Consider the following 17,451-nt stretch of genomic DNA (forward strand, 5'->3'; position numbering starts at 1 on the left):
CAGTAAGCTTAGCTCGTGGAAGCGCGTCGCGTACTCGCGCGCTTCACCGCTGTATTGCTTCAAGTTCCAGAATTCTTCCTCCAGGCGCTTAACTTCGTTGGGAGGGCAGAATTCTCGCGTAAGAATTTCCTTGAATTCCTCCCATGTCATGCTAGAAGCAGCCTCTGCGCCACGCGCATGAGCTACTCCATTCCACCATGTAAGCGCTCTGGATTCCAGGACACTGGAAGCATATAGGGTTCGTCTGTCTGAGGGGCATTGGGTGTGGAGGAAAGTGTTTTCTATTTTCTCAAGCCACTGGAGCATCACGGTGGCTCCTTCAAGACCTGTGAACTTTGGAGGGTTACCCGCATTGAAGGATTTAATGTTGTATCCGGAGGTGTTGGAATTGTTTTGGTTTAAGGCTTGGGCTATTGCGGCGGCCATTTCCTGGGAACGTTGCTGTTTACGCATGCGCGAGGCTTCTCTTCTCTGAAATCGGCGAGATAGCGGAGGCATTCTATAAAAGTTTTAATTTTAGTTAATATCTTGGTTTTAGCGCAAAGTTTTAATCTTATAAAGCTTGGTTTCACGGGGTTAGATGCTGTCAAAAGTTAAAGTAAAATAAATGACCCTAAATGCAGACTTAATAAAGGTAACAAATTCGAATCAAGAATCGACAATTCATGTATCACCATGACTTTCCGAATTCCCAATTTAAAATATACGAGCAAACGAGTATTGGAGATTGACGATTCATGTATCACCATGACTTTTCAATCTTCAATATAAAACATACAAGAAAATGAGTATTGGAGGTTGACAATTCATGTATCACCATGACTTTTCAAGTCTCCAACCTCAGAACATAATCGTAAATGGAAATTGAAAATCACTATTCATGTATCACCATGACTTTTCGGATTTTTAATCCCAACAAACGAATATGTAAGAAAAATCAATAAAAATCGAAATTCAACAAAAATCGAAATATCGCGAAATAAAACATAAAATCATATACTGCGCAAGTGCGAGCATATTTATAAATAACGAGTAATTAACAATAAGCGCGCAAACATGAGATTTCTCTCATGCGCAAGAAGGGACTCTTAGGTATTCTAGGCCGTTACGTCTAACCACCTATCCTAAAGTCAACGAGCTCTGATACCAATCTGTAACACCCCGACCAAAGGCGGATTATACATCGGGGCGCCACATATTGTTTCATTACTCGAGACACTATTGGGTGTCAATATTTAATAAATATATTCATTCACGCATGCGCAACGTATACATAAGATATAAATAAACCAACATAAATCAATATATTATAAATCAAAATATTTGAACAGAAATAACTTGTCTTGATACATTTTAATCTAGGTCCAAAATAAAGAAACTTCCTATGTGTCCACAAGCTCCAAAACAGCTACTGCAAACCTGAACATGTGTTAAAATAAACGTCAAACACTTGCGTGTTGGTGAGAAATCAAGTTTAATAGATAATCATAGATAATAATAAATCTGCGCGCAACATGTGTATGTCTGGTTTTCAACAAGGGTGTAATCTGATCGGGACCAACTCTAAGAGACAAGACTGCCAGTGCTCACAATTGAGCTCACAAACAAGACTAACTGTGCATGTGTATACAAAAGAGAAAATCATAAACGATAGTTCTCCCGTGTTCATCTAATGGTACCATGAAAACTGCGGAATAGACCGTCCATACGGTTAATGATCCACACATACAAATAAACAGCCAAGTCTACGTCCTCAACACATGGGATACTGCGCGACTAAAGTTCATAAACAAGTTTAAGACTCTAAGTTTTGTATGAACACATGAACATCCCAAAGCATTTAAAAGCAAAAAGGGATTAGGTACGAGATAACTCACTTGATAAACGATGCGGTGTAAGATATGCAAGAATCAACTCTTAAACAAGCACAAGTTAACCTATAATTAAGATTATTGTTTTAACGATCTGTTTTAAGTCTTGATTATAAGTTAGCATAATTAATAAGTAAATTATTATATATAATATATATATATTACCGGAAAAGCAAGGCAGAACGGAGAGGAAGACGGAGGCAGAGAGGAGGCGGCAGAGAGAGCAAGGAGAACAGGAGAGATTAAGTGTTTGTGTGTGTAGTGTTAAGAAAATAATACTATTATTTATAGGAAAACCCTAGGAAACATAAATCCAGAAAAAAAGGGAAATGGTTCCAAGACAAACAGAACAAGACAAAACAAAAGATAACAAAAGATATCAAAAGATATGGCAGCTGCAGGGGGCAAGATAAAGCTGTCAGCGAACAGTAAAAAGGCATGGGCAGTTCAGATAAAGGTACTGGTCAAGCATGGCAAAGGCAGATCTCAAAAGATAATGTCAGTCACTTTTTCTACCAACCAATGGGGTTGGTACGCATGCTGCGCCGAAAGTAACTATTCAGACATTAGATAGGTTAGGTCAACAGCTCAGAAGATAAGACAACACAAAAGCAACGGCTAGATTAAACAGAAGAAAACTCAAAGGGTTCAGCGCGAGAAGGCTAAGGCGCGAAGGCAGACACAGAAGGTCAAGAGAAGGCAGACAAAAACAACCTTAACGCGCCGCGGAAAGAACTTCATTTCTAAGCGCGCCGCGGGAAGAATCACATTTCTTAGCGCGCCGCGGGAGGAACTAGAATTCCTAGCGCGCCGCGGGAAGAACTATAATTCTTCGCGCGTCGAGGGATGAACTACAATTCTTGCGCGCTGCGAGAAGAGTTCATCTCGCGTATCGCTGAAACAGGTGGTCTTCACGCAGGATTCCTTGTAAGGGGTCTGGCGCGTGGAGCCGCGCAGACAACCTTAGGCGGGAAGGAACAAAGGACAAGCAAAGAGTTAGAAGAAAAAGAGGGAAACAAGGCTTAAGGGCGGGACGGCGACAAGAGGGAAAAGAAGGCGGAAAGAGAGAAGGAGAGGGACGGGACAGCGGGAAGGAAACGAAAGGCGGGAAGGAAAATACATATTAAAAATAAAGTATAAATACTAAATAAATATTAAATCATAAAAGAAAGAGATCGGGTCAGAGAAACGGGTACCTGGGTCGGGTCGGATCAGGGCAGATGTCACACCGGCGACCACCGCGACACCCTGTCACCCCGCCGCTGCCTTCTACTCTTCCTCGAATCCTCCCACTTTGAAGGTAAGTTTACATTCATTGTTAAATGTTAATTGTTCTTGATTGTTAACTACTTAATTTCTAATGACAGTGTCTCTTTTATTATTTTATCGTATCCTTATTATGTAATGAACTTTGCCCGAACCATCGACCCGACCCGAACCTCAAATCGACCCGGAATTTTTTATACCCAACTCTATGAAATTAAAACATCTAAATGTAGTGCACCACCTGAAAAAAATTCCTGGATCCGCCACTGTTAGAATTGATGAAGAAACTTAGAAAACCTTTAACTAAATCATGACAAAAGCCAAAAATATATATCAGTGCCAACCCACCTAGGCTCTAGACATTACCAAATGTCTCGCCGTGTAGCTCAGTTGATTAAGGAGGCGTAAAACTTAGAATAATAACATATAGATTGTGGGTTCGAAACCGATCCTAAGATCCAATCACCTTGCCGTTGAGTGAGATTGATTTACTTGTGATGGGTTTGGGACAGTCTGGCGTGGGGCGGTTTGCGTGCCCGGAACAACACGTTTTAGAACAATAGACGTTACCAAATGAAAGTAAAATACTACATCTCGTCAAATAAACCATAGTACAATGTCAAAAGCTATTGACTTATCTAGGGCATCTCGTACTCATATTATATCTCAACGGTAACATATCAAGCATTTAACACTCTAACACCCATTAGTGTCTCACGAAAACATATTAGAAGGGCACCAATGAAGACAAACATTTAACCGGATAGGTAAAGTACTAGACAGACAAATAATACAAGGAGTCAAGGACAAAGATTTTATAACTTAAAAAAAAAGGCTAAAATATTACTCCCTCCGTCCCATTATAAGTGTCCTAATTTGATTTTTCAAGTCTTTCTTGTTTAACTTTGACTGACAATATTTATGTTTGTGTTATATAATACTTGATGTAAAATATATGAATGGATTGGGTTTTAAATGTATTTTACATTGATATAATTTTCATCAAGTATTATATGACACGAACAAAAATATTTACGGTCAATGTTGCAAAAGAAAGACTTGAAAAGTCAAACTATGACACTTATAATGGGACGGAGGGAGTAACAGATAATCCTTGTTGTTTAACTATAGTCACAAAAAGGTATATATATAAGTTTGAAGTTACATTTATTTTGTAACAACTAACAATGCCATTAAGGGTCTCTTTCATCTTGGACAAGTAATTTCCGTAATTTATATTAGTATAACTTATACATAGAAACGTCATACGTAACAGTGAGAGCAACAGGTCGCTGGCACCAACAAACGATTTGATCCGAGTGGGTCATAAGCATTGAACCACAACGAAGCAAAAATTGCGGTTAGTTGTCAAAACTATTGAAGAAACACTAAGTTAACCCTTGGTAGGCTTAACCTGATATCTCGACCGATGATGGATTAACACTAATCTAACCCCTGGTGGGCTTAGTTTAATGTTTTCCGGTGAGTCGATATTAACAACTGCCATGAATCCTGGCAGCCGTGACCTGCAAAATCCAACACTGTGAGCTCGTTACGAGAAGGTGAATACGAGGGGTCTTCTCGTAACCACCATTCGGCGTGAGAATCAGTATGGTAAGTGGTGAGTAATTCTTAGAGAGAATGTGGATCCTTTTACCGTTGATTTCTCTCTAGTATTTATAGCCGAAGAGAAGGAAAATGATCGGGTCAGCTGTCTCACTCAATAGAACATTCTATTCTCATGGTTGAGCATGGTAGCGGCTCCTGATTGGTCAGCTGGCATATGAAGATCTTTGTCGTGGGCGGGTACAACGCTAGCCTTCTGTGATTGGTCCATCGTGCCATCGTGGGCATTATAGGGATCTAGGCCTGTGATTGGTCTTTCCTTTCCCTATCCTGTGTCGTCCTCCTTTTTGTCACAACATGGCTACTGTTGAACTCCTTGAATTGTTAAATACTCTTCCGCAGGAAGTGTATATCTTCGCAATGCGAGTAGTTTGATACTATTTCCTCCGTGGAAGATCTTCCGTGTCGCGAAGGACTTATCTTTGCGGGTCATTTGATACCCTACCTCCACAAAGACCACAACTATAAAAGATGTTAGGTCACTATATTTCTTTCTAAAAGTGATCACTTTTAGTAGGTTCCTAAAATAAATCATTAGATTTTAGATACCATATAAATAACTTAGAAAATGTTAACAATAGTCCCAAATAGATAGGATGTCAATAAAGGGTAGGGTGGTGAAATATCAAACGCATGTAAATGAGGATATTTATAGCACTAACTTTCATTAAAATTATGTCATGCTTACCTTCTAACCAAACTAAATGGGCTATTTATATAATTTACATTAAGATAAACGAATTTAACATAAAAAAATTTCAGAACCCGGGTGACTATTGTTTAATTACCATACAAATAAGCAATTTTTCGAACAAATGTATTATTCGTGTTAAGTTAACAGATTAATATATATTTGTGATCACATAACTTTTATTGTTTTTTTATTTTGATAATAATTTGTAAGGTGATAACAGACGTACATAACATATTTGAAAACGATTTAAGTACCACGTTTCCTGAGCATTGTATATTAAAATAGGTAGAGAATTATAGGTTGACGTGGAATTTGGAAACCTTGCATCTTACGTGAAACCATGTCTTATTTGTTTACTCCATGAACCATGATCCAAAAAAGAATCAGCATTTTTATATTTGTTTAAAATATATCGTATTTTGTGTTGGTATTATCTTAGAGGTATGTCATTATTTATGAAAACGCCTAATTTTTTTAATTATAAGAAATTAGCAGCTACATTTTTTTTGACAAAGTTACAAATTAAAACTATTGGACTAAAATCACATATTTAGACAAACCACATGGATAAAAACCGCAATTTACTCTTTTTTTTTTAATAACAAATGCTATTCATACCGTCACACTTTACTTTACACCAATAATTTTAAACCATTTATTTTTATTTTTTCTAAACGGTTCATTTTCATAACGAAAGTGTTTGATTATATTAAGATTTCTCATTGTATGTTCAATAAACTATTGGACTACTCAAGCTAATATTTAAACCCACTTTACATGGTCATTCTACTCATATTGTAGCTTTCATATTATTAATTAGGCTAGTAACCCGTGTATTACACAGGTTAAGAAATAATATAATATTAATAAAAAAATGTTTATATATCTGATAGAAGTTATATGTGAAATTAAACATGAAGATATATGTCATAGCATATAAAACAATTATAATTTATAAAAAAAAATCCATAATGTCAAACAATTTAGTAAGGTATAACAATTTCTCATAAATGAAATTATATATTACACTAAATATTATACTGACGAAGGATTAGAACATAAACTGTTCATAGAAAAAATGATTCAATGGAAAAAGTTTCCATCGGGTTTGTAAATACATAAATAATGAATTTGACTTTTAAGTTAGAAAATACTATCCTTTCAAAATTAACCCGTTTCGACTCAAACCCATTCTGATCATAACTCTTTTTACCCGCCCATTTCGACCTGAACTAATTTGATACTCTGTTAAAACAACTTGTTTTGACCCGGACTTATTTTACTCAAAAAACATATTGACCTAAACTTGTTTTGAACCAAACACAAACCTGACCCGCCCATTTAAATTAATATATAATTAGGAATACATGAATAATGAATTTTAAATTTAAGTTAGAAAATACAATGACTTAAAACAACACGATTCGGCCCGTCGAATCATAACCTTCTTTGACACACATATTTTGACCGAACTAATTTGATATTCTTTAAAATAACCCATATCGACCTGAACACTTTCCCTTCATAACCTATTTCGAGCCGAACTAATTTTACTAAAACACCATTGATCTTAACTAAATATGAGCATGATCCGCCCGCTTAAATTAACAAAAAAATTATGAAGACATGTATAATAAATTTATCTTTGTTTCTATATATAAACTTTTATGTAATATTGTAGCTTTTGCATTTGTTTTTTGAGTCATGCAAAGCTAGAGGTTGAATTTTACACACACATATAAAATAATCATGACCATATTTTAGTTGAAATTGGTCAAGCTTGCTCAGTCACATATATAGAAACAACCTTAGGCACAACACCATTGGTTATGCCGTTTACCGACTATAAGCGGATTGGATTTGTCCATTACAGATTAACCACAACTGTAAAAAAAAGGCAGAAAGAAACTTGAGATAATACATAAGCAATAGTATAAGGGAAAGTTATTCGCAAAATATTATAAACTGTTTGATAACAAACCGTATACTTGAACCTAAAATATATCAAACTGCTATAATTTCTTTTCATCTACACTCCAATTTTTATGCCCAAATGGAGTCAACTTGTACTAGACACTTTTGACCTGTAAATCCGTAACACCTCGTTCAAAAAATTTCAGTCAATAATCAAGCTATTGAAACCGGTCATTCTTTCTTAGGTAATAACCTAATTGTGGTAATTAGAAACTGTTTATAATATAACTAGGTTAAATACCCGTGTATACACGGGTTGGGTAAACTATATTAACAAAAAACAAAACATTGTGAAATACTTATACTAATTTGACATTAGATGAATGAATGTGAATATGTATTACAACGTTGAATAAAATAAAATTTTCATACAATAAAATTAGATAAAGAAAATTAGATGGTAAATTTTCATTAATCTCTAAAAAATTCTCATATACAACATTGTAGTTACCTATTCATTAAATATTAGAAGATTGACTTCATCTCTAGTTTTAGTCTAGAAAATGCAACATAAATCTCTAAAATCTTTCCTTCTATATAATGTCTAAAATTTATTTAATTAACTTTTTTTTACTAATAACACAAGATTGTTACTAAAAACATAAATCATGTATTACTAATATTAATTTGATATAAGGATTTATATTTTTAAGAAGAACAGTGTAAAAAAAGATGGATAAAACTCATACAAATACTTAAATAAACAATACACAAAGTTTAAATAAATAATATATTATAATGCAATATAAATTAATATTTGGGTTTAACATTTATTACACCATATATTAAAAGTTTAAAACAATGCTAATCCACAAAAATTGAGAAAGTGCTTTAAAACATAAAAAACATTATCCTAAATATAAAAAAACAGATTCAATTTTTCAAAGTAAAAAAGCATCCCAAACAACATGAAACCATTATATGTTTTGGATAACAACGACCATCGGATATATTGTCATATTAACATATTTCCTGAAAAGGTATTTATCTAGATTTGATGCAAATGAACATGTAATACTGCATGGCTGACAATGAAAATTACCGTTGTTGAATGGTTGTCCAAAACTTATAACAATTAAACATTTATTTTTTTTATGTAAAATAAACCGAATAGTAAGATTATACAAAAAATAGATTTTATGCTTTTTAGCATGTTGTTGTTATTGTTATTATGATTTTATTTGGAATATAATAGAAGTTATAATTATAGTCGGAAAGTGAAAGATTTTAAAAATTATGAATGATTTTTAAGAATTAAAGTGTTAAATATAGTTTATAATTTAAATTAAAAATAAGAAAATACAAAATTTAAAGTATTCACTTTTTAACATGAAATTATTAAGAATATTATTTTGTGTTAGTAATTAAATTGTAAAAAAACAATGAAATGTTATACTAAAAATTTAAAACAAATATTGTGAAAGGATATCATTAAGAAACATTCTTTTTGTTAAAATTAAATATTACATGAAAAAAAACATGTTAGAATTATGGTGTTTTGATATGATATAAGGATAGAAAGGGATTAGTTATGGAAGGTCCTAAATGATTTATTTTAATAAAATAATTAGAAATTAAATATGAAAAGATAGGGGTGCCTTAGGATAATTAAAGGATATGTGATTGAACCATCATTTTTGTTTATTATAACAGTAGAATTTTAGAAATTCATAATTAATTTAATTGAGGCATTTAATAAGTATTAAATAGTAATAAATGCATTAACTTTTATATCATTTAACATAAAAATTTTTAAATTGAAGTAATGTTAATTAAAAAATTAGTTAATTATGTGCAATATGTGTAAATGGAAATTAATTAGTTGGCATCCCATGTGGATAATATATTTGAAGGCCATTTGAAAACTTGTATTGCTTTAATAAATTAGTTAGATAACTAGTTTTTATCCCTCGTATTACGGGGGCTGTTTTACACTACTCGTTTTTAATATTTATATTTTTTTTGCGTTTAATTTTATTTAGAGTTTGATGATAAAAAGGTTTCACAAATAACTAAGATTTTATAACCCGGTTTATAAGTTATATGAGTTTGGTAAGACCTAAGACCCGCTTATTTTTTTACTATAAAATTGTTTCTTAATTATTAATAATATTTTTTTTAAGAAAATCATATAATAATTTTTAGTATGTCCTATTTTATAGGATTTTCACATCAATAATTTGGTGAAAATAATTTTTAATTTAATGAGATATTATAACCCGTTTAAGGAATATCTGTGTTTGGTAAGACCCATACCCGTGAATTCAGGTCAAATGCATGAGAAACCTCAATTTAAAAATCAAGCAAATATGATGACTCCAAAAAAAGGGGGAGCGACCACTTCACGACACGTAGGATTTTATGTTTTCGTTTATATATATTATAGATATAGATATAGATATAGATATTTATTATTTGGCTTCTATAAAAACAAAAATAGATCAAGTTACATAATTATAATAAGGTATATATAAAAAATCAAAGAATCCCACTCCTCACGCTTCTAACTCTATTTAAACCTCTATTTTTTTCCACTCTCTCTTTCATAAACCAACACAATGATTTGCACCTAAGTTTTATAAAAGTTTTCATGGCAGAAATAAGTGGTGGTGGGGAAGGTGGTTCTGCTTCTCTGGCAGCCGTACCCCGAAAACAAGCTTACTTCTCCGGCATGCTTATGAAGAACCCCGGTGTACCAATATTCCTTATTGTGTTTTTAGTCACCCTTTTCGTCACAACAGATTTATTCACTCGTTGGGTTGATGTAGTAAGTATATAATCTATCATATTTTTTGTTTATAGGTGTTTAAACAATATATATACATAAGTAATTCTTAACACATATAGGTTTATTTGTTGATAATTATGCATTGGTTAATTTGACTAAATTTCAATTCATAGTTTTTTCAGAAAAAAATTATTACGTGATGTAACAATATAATTAGGTGGGTAATATATTCATATGATCATGAAAAGTAATTTCAATTTTTTTGTTTCATGGCTCATGCTTGATTACTCGCTTTAAACAAGTAAAATCAAATAATATATATGTACGTGTGTTATTTACTATAATTTGTAAGGTAAAAATTATATGACACTTGTATCATTTCTATCTTTTTTTTTGATAGGTTTTGGCTACAAATGGTTCAGTTATTAAAAAAAATGGTTTGGTTAATTCGGTAAACATTGTGATCTCATTTCGTTTAATAAATTCAATCAAATTTGGCCAAATAATAAAAAAAACGTGTTAAAATAAAAAAAGAAAATATAATAATTTGTTTAACATGTAATATATATCATCTATAAAAAGAACAGTATAAAGTGATCCGGTTATTGAAAAGCCGTACATGTCCATAGAATTGAGTTAAATAAATAGTCATAACCAAACCACTGGTTTCTAAACCGGTTTAACTATTTGGATTCAGTTGTTTGCTTAAGTTTCATTAATAAGTTTTTCTACTCATCTTTGCATTTTAAATAAAAATGTGACAATTATGTTTCTCACTCCATTAACCTTAATTTTTTTTATGAAAAGCAAGTTTGAATAAAAAATACAATCGGGGGCAAGAACAAAATTACATGAATAGAGTTTATGTTTATGTATGTGTAATTTTCCAATAACCTTAATTTATTCGTCCTCAATTTTTTCATTCCTTTAAATCCTCAAATTTTGTATTATAAGGATGTTTATGTTTGTGTACGTGTATAGGTATTCAAATATAGTTAACTTTGTGTACATTCAAACATCAAGTAAAACTTTATTTCCTTCCAGTCAGTTAAATATAAGATTATACAGTGTAATATTCAAAAGAAAACTTTGATTATTTTATTTTCCAAATTTGAATGTATAAAGAAATCTGGATGATATTTATTATATAAAGTTGAACAATTATTTTAGTGGATGAAAATGACCATTGGACTTTGATTTGTCTAAGAGAGAATTTGACAAAGTAACAATAAAAAGATGCAATTAACTTTATTCACATATATAACCAATTAGCAATCGTTAGTCGCTAGTCGTACAGTGGGACAAGACTAACGATTAATTAGTGACTAGTCAAAATTTTTACAATCATACATATCACATAAACTATAGAACGATTATATATAAATATTAAAATATATGAATTATAAGATAACAAGAAATTGACAAGTTGACTTTAAGTATTTAATTTCTTCACAATTTAATTGCTATCGTTAATAGTCTTGAATTGTTAATGTAGTCTTGTAATTTCTCATCTCAAATTAAATAATGAAATTATAAATAATCTGAGTTTTATTTAAATACGGGAAGAAAAATGAGGATAAGATGATTGGGCCCGTCGGCCCAAATGTTTACGATTTAGGTTTGACCTATCAATTAATTCAATGAATAATTTAAGTTTTAATTATTCTTATAAATTTTATCCAGAATATATTTTACTTTTATAGTTTTTAATATATAACGTTTTGTAAAAAGACTAAATATGTTTTTCTAGTTTTCATATTATCCAATAATTAAAAAAAAAACCCTTATATGTGTGAGTATATTGGGTATGACTCGTTTTTTTAAGATGTACAACTATTGTAATATCGTATCTAGCTTTATATAAAACACCATGAAGATACAAAGTTATATGAGAAAAATAAATTGTGTTTGAAAAGATAATAAAAAACTAAAATAATCACATAAAAGGGGCAAAATGATATCTTATAAGTTATTAAAATATGCAAAAATGATATCTTATAAGTTATTAAAATATGCAAAAATGATATCTTATTACATAGAAACCAACTAACACGTACCCTATTGTTGTGAAGTCTTCAATAACAGCTCAATTTCGTCCAAAAGATATTCTCCCATTCGAAGACACAAACAGTTCAACACCTCAATCATGTCCCGAATACTTTCGTTGGATTCACGAAGATCTAAAGCCCTGGAAAGCCACCGGAATCACTAGCGAAATGGTTGAAAAAGCTAGACAAAAGGCGCATTTTAGGTTAATCATCGTCGATGGAAGGCTATACATGGAGAAATACGACTATGTGTTCCAAACTCGAGACGTATTCACCATTTGGGGGATCCTACAACTTCTCGAGCTCTACCCGGGAAAAGTCCCGGACCTTGACTTGATGTTCATGTGTCACGACTGGCCGTTGATCCTTAAATCTGATTACCCAGACAACAATAGCGTTATACCACCGTTGTTCCATTATTGTGGCGATGATTTGACTTATGATATCGTGTTCCCGGATTGGTCCTTCTGGGGTTGGTAATATACACCTTTATAACTAGTGCTATGAATTTTAAACACGACACGAAGCTAACACGTAATTGTGGGTTTTGGTTTGGTATAAACAGATTCGTGTCAGTTCCAGGTCGAACACTGGTTCTAGTTAACCTAACGGGTTTAGGGGTTGACCCGTTAACCTATTTATTTCCTATTATATATTTTTTTAAATGCTTATTATATAATAAATTAAATTGGTTAAATATGTTATGTCAAAATTTAAAACTAAAAGGTAAATCAACATTTTATTTTATAGATAAATGTAAGTGTTTTATGTAAATTGTATTTTTTTTATAAATGTAAACTTGAAGCACTAATAGGTAAAAACAATTAAAAAAAATAAATAAATAAATCAACTTTCAGGTAAAATGGGTCGTGTTCATGTTTAAGTGTTTCTCACGATTTATGAGGTTTCATGACGGAATATGATTTTGCAGGCCGGAAGTGAATATACCGCCATGGGTGAAGCTGGGCAAGGATTTGGAACAAGCGAATCAAAGACAAAAATGGACGGAAAGAGAACCCTTTGCATACTGGAAAGGGAATACACACACGGGGAAAGCTCGGAAAGACCTTGCGAGGTGCAACTCCGATGGTAAACAAGAATGGAATGCTAGAATATACCATTTGGTAAATGTTTAAGAACCATTTCACCTATTTGAAATCATCATTTTATTATATTGAATTGAGACATGTTTAGTCTGTCTAAACTTATTTAATAAAAAACTTTAATTTGAGCTTTATGTAGTTTTAAACTTCAAACTCAAACGAGGATACTCAACTTAACTAAACATGTTATTTGTATAAAAATAATAACTTGTATTCAGTATAACTAATACATTTACATAAACATAATAAATGTTATATTAAATATGCAGTTATGATATAACTAAATAAATATACATATTATATTATTATTAATATGTATATTTACATTTATACAAGTAAAATTGCTAAATATCCAGAGAAATAAATGTATTATTATAGTTGTTTTAATGTAAATTTATTTTGCCAACAATTGCAGGATTGGAGAAAAGGGTTTAAAGAAACAGATTTAGCAAGCCAATGTACCCATAGGTCAGTCAACAACAACTTAATAACTATTACATTTTATAGAAAATAAATTTTAGTTAATTTCATTTTCGACGAAATTTTGTAATTACATTGTGCATATTGCATACAGGTACAAAATATATGTTGAAGGAAACTCATGGTCAGTTAGCGAGAAATATATATTGGCTTGTGACTCGATGAGTCTCGTGATAACTCCTCACTACTATGATTTTTTCTCCAGAGGTTTGATACCGACCGTTCATTATTGGCCTATCAATGAGCGTAATAAGTGTAGTTCGATCAAGTTTGCCGTTGACTGGGGAAATAATAACACAGATAAGGTAATCAAACTAATAACTGGTTCAACAAATAAATAACTCATCAATGAATTTGAATCACATATGTTACATGTTAAATGAGTTGTTTATGTGTTGACGCGTGACGAGTCAAACTGATATGTAGTTATCGGGGAATTGTGAGTACATGATCACAACCCATTTAAAATGAAATTTTAGGTTTGTATTTAATTATTTTTTGTATATTAATACTCAAGAATTACAAATTCACAAACAAATTTATAAACTTATATAAAATAGTAAAACATCATTTTTGCTTCTTTCTTATTTTTAATCTTTGATTTAAATACCCAAAGAATTTAGGTAATGACAAAAGTATTTTCCTCAAATTTATAAAAGTAAATACTATTTAAATCCATCTTAATTGGGTTATTTAAAAAGCAAATATTATTTACAATAATAGGTATTTAAATTTCTTTTCTCAAGACATGAAATACCTACAAGAGCTCTCATTAATTTTAAAAACATACACTTTCTAATATTAACAATTTTCATGTGTATAGGCCCAAGAAATTGGAAGAAGAGGAAGTGAATTCATAAAAAAAGAATTACAAATGAGTTTGGTGTATGATTACATGCTCCATCTTTTAACTGAATACTCAAAGCTTTTCAAATATAAACCAATTGTCACAAAAAATGCAGTTGAAGTTTGTTCATGTTTGGGAAAAGATATGGTGAAAGAGTATAAAGAATTATCAAAGGTTAAGGTACCATCGAAGGCGAGTCCGTGCATTATGGACCCTCCTTTTGACGATCAACAACTTCAGGCTATACGTGAAAACAAACTAAACTTAACCAGGCAAGTCGAAGCTTGGGAAGCAGCCGGACACGTATAGTAATGTACATGAAGATGTTTATAGAGATTTTCTTGTTTAATTTTGTTTGTATCAATGTTGTTTTTGACACTTAATAGGCAAAAATTTGAGTAATACACAATAAATAGTTCAAATTTTAGTGTTTGTATTGTTTGATACTTGAAGTTCGGTAAATGAGAATAAAATAGTTTACTTCAAGAAAATCGCACGAATTTTACCAATACGAATTAAGGAGTAAAAGGGTTAATTAGTGACGGAGAGACTCGGTTGCTTTGAAGAACCAATGTGAAAATCGGAGGCGGGGTCAATGTTGTTCGAGCCATAATATTATCATTGGACAAACTATCGCCTGGGCGTTAATATCTAGCAAAATGAGCAGTCGGAATAATAACTGGTTGTCCTCCAAAGCAAAAACCATCGTGCCGGGAGATTTGGGTGGACAAAACCGTCGTGTCGCCTGAATTGGGTGGACAGAACACGTCGTCCCTCTTAATTTGTGTTGACAAAACACGTTGTCCCTCCCGAAAAAGACGTCACCGACGTGTTTGAAAATGACATTTATGAAATTCTTGATTTGTGGGAGAGATTTCATGGATCTCTCTTCAAAAAGGGCAACTTAGAAATATTATCCATCCAATATGTATGCGGTAAGAAGGGGAAATATGACTTTAACATAAGCATATACATTCATTTTCTTAGTTTAATTTACCTAACATCCCAAATTTTGAATTTAAGTTTACAATGATTATTTGAAAATAAGGGTTAAAGCTTTCAAAATGTTTAAATAAAACAAAAGTAGAAGTAAAATATATTTTTATATATTTACATAATAGTTGCAGTAGTTTTATAAAGCTTATTATTTTTATATATAAAGTTGTCCAATTAGTGTGGAAATTGGAAGAAACTACACTTCAGTTACTAAATAAATATAAAAGAGAACCAGAAGGACAAATTTGCAAATTATGAAAGTTTTGAATTATGTAAATTATTAGTAGTGTGTTAGCTTGCAAATCATTTATAATTAGTTGACTTCAGCAAGTCAACGGGTCGATAAATGAACACAAGTTGCAATTAAATCTTTTGACAAGGTAAGTAAAACTTACCCTATAATTATATACAAGATTATGATTGGCATTTGGTATGTTTATGTTAATTCATGATAATCAAAGTGTAAGGTTAGTTGAATGTGTATGAGGTGGGTGTTTGTATAATGTAAAATATATGTATAACAAGATGAACATAAGAGATATATATTGGTTCGGTCTAAATTGACCTACATCCACTCTCCACAACTATTTATCTTTCTATTAGGTGCTATGACGTCTCCAAAGAAGTGGAGGGCCACAACCACACAACCACAATGCTTAAAGATACAATAAGAGAGTAATATCAGGAAAATCTAGGGCTTAGCTTGACATATAAAACATCCTCTGACCATTTAATTACTTAAACAACAATTAACTACTTAAACAACTTTTGCTCTAACTAGGCTAGTGAGCCACCAACCTCTACTCTAACTTGTGTCTAGTAGTACTACTACTTCTAATACTAACAATAACAATAATAGTACTATTATTACTGCTACTAATAATAATAATATCTGACACCGAAAATAACATAAATTGTTACAACATATATACAAACATAAATAATGTCTTATTATCCTCTATGTGACACATTACAGTTTTATATTCGCCTACATGATAAAGGTTACATAAAAGATCCTCTAAAATATAAATTGACTTTTACATAATAAATCCTCTAAAATAATTTTAATGAAATATAATCAAGAGAAAGTTTTTTACATTATGGTTTCATAAGATTTATTTGCATTTTCTTTTACGTACCTACATATTAAAATAAATGTATATGTAGGTGACTTGTAATTAATAGATCACGTACACAAGTAACACAATAATCTACATATAACTCATGTTTAATTATACAAATTATTAGTTATTTTTATTTATATCAAAATGTAACTCGTATTACAAACACAACTTATTTTCATCTACACAAATTTTGTTTCTTTTATTTTCACCAACACATAACTCGTATTCACCTACACAGATTGCTAATTCATTTTATTTTCACCTACATATAAATAATATTCACCTACACATAACTCGTATTGCCTACACATAAAAGATAGATTATAGAATATTGAAAAAAAACATGATGTGCTCATACGTTGCGAATATTTTACAAGTTTAGGTTAATACCATTAATTGTATGTGATATCATGAACAAGTTTTGTTTGTGTGAGTTAATTTTGTGATCTGCGTATGTAAATACAAATGGGTAGGCTATAACATGAAGTAATTAAATTTGTATATACAGGTTAATATTGTGATTTGTGTAGGTTATCATGAACTAGTTATGTGCATGTATATTAATATTGTGATATGTGTAAGTGAAAATATGAACCAGCTTTTTGATGTGTAGGTTAATATGATGATTTGTGTAGCTATTTGTTTTTATGATGGTTAATGTAATTTTTTATAGTATGAGTTTGGTTGTTTTGTT

General features: G+C 31.4%; 1 protein-coding gene across 1 annotated transcript; it reads left to right on the top strand.

Moving 5' to 3' along the window:
• The first annotated feature begins 9,957 nt into the window (after nucleotides 1-9,957).
• On the top strand, nucleotides 9,958-14,962 carry LOC143601533 (uncharacterized). Its single transcript, XM_077078920.1, has 6 exons — nucleotides 9,958-10,198; nucleotides 12,232-12,683; nucleotides 13,139-13,331; nucleotides 13,726-13,778; nucleotides 13,885-14,095; nucleotides 14,614-14,962. Exons 1-6 carry the CDS (start codon nucleotides 10,022-10,024, stop codon nucleotides 14,944-14,946), a joined length of 1,419 nt encoding a protein of 472 aa, XP_076935035.1. The 5' UTR covers nucleotides 9,958-10,021; the 3' UTR covers nucleotides 14,947-14,962.
• Nucleotides 14,963-17,451: the final 2,489 nt, after the last annotated feature.

The sequence above is a fragment of the Bidens hawaiensis genome, unplaced genomic scaffold, assembly GCF_021521415.1.
Source record: "Bidens hawaiensis isolate Kalapana, Puna unplaced genomic scaffold, B.hawaiensis_p1.1 tig00056649_1, whole genome shotgun sequence".
Taxonomy (NCBI): domain Eukaryota; kingdom Viridiplantae; phylum Streptophyta; class Magnoliopsida; order Asterales; family Asteraceae; genus Bidens; species Bidens hawaiensis.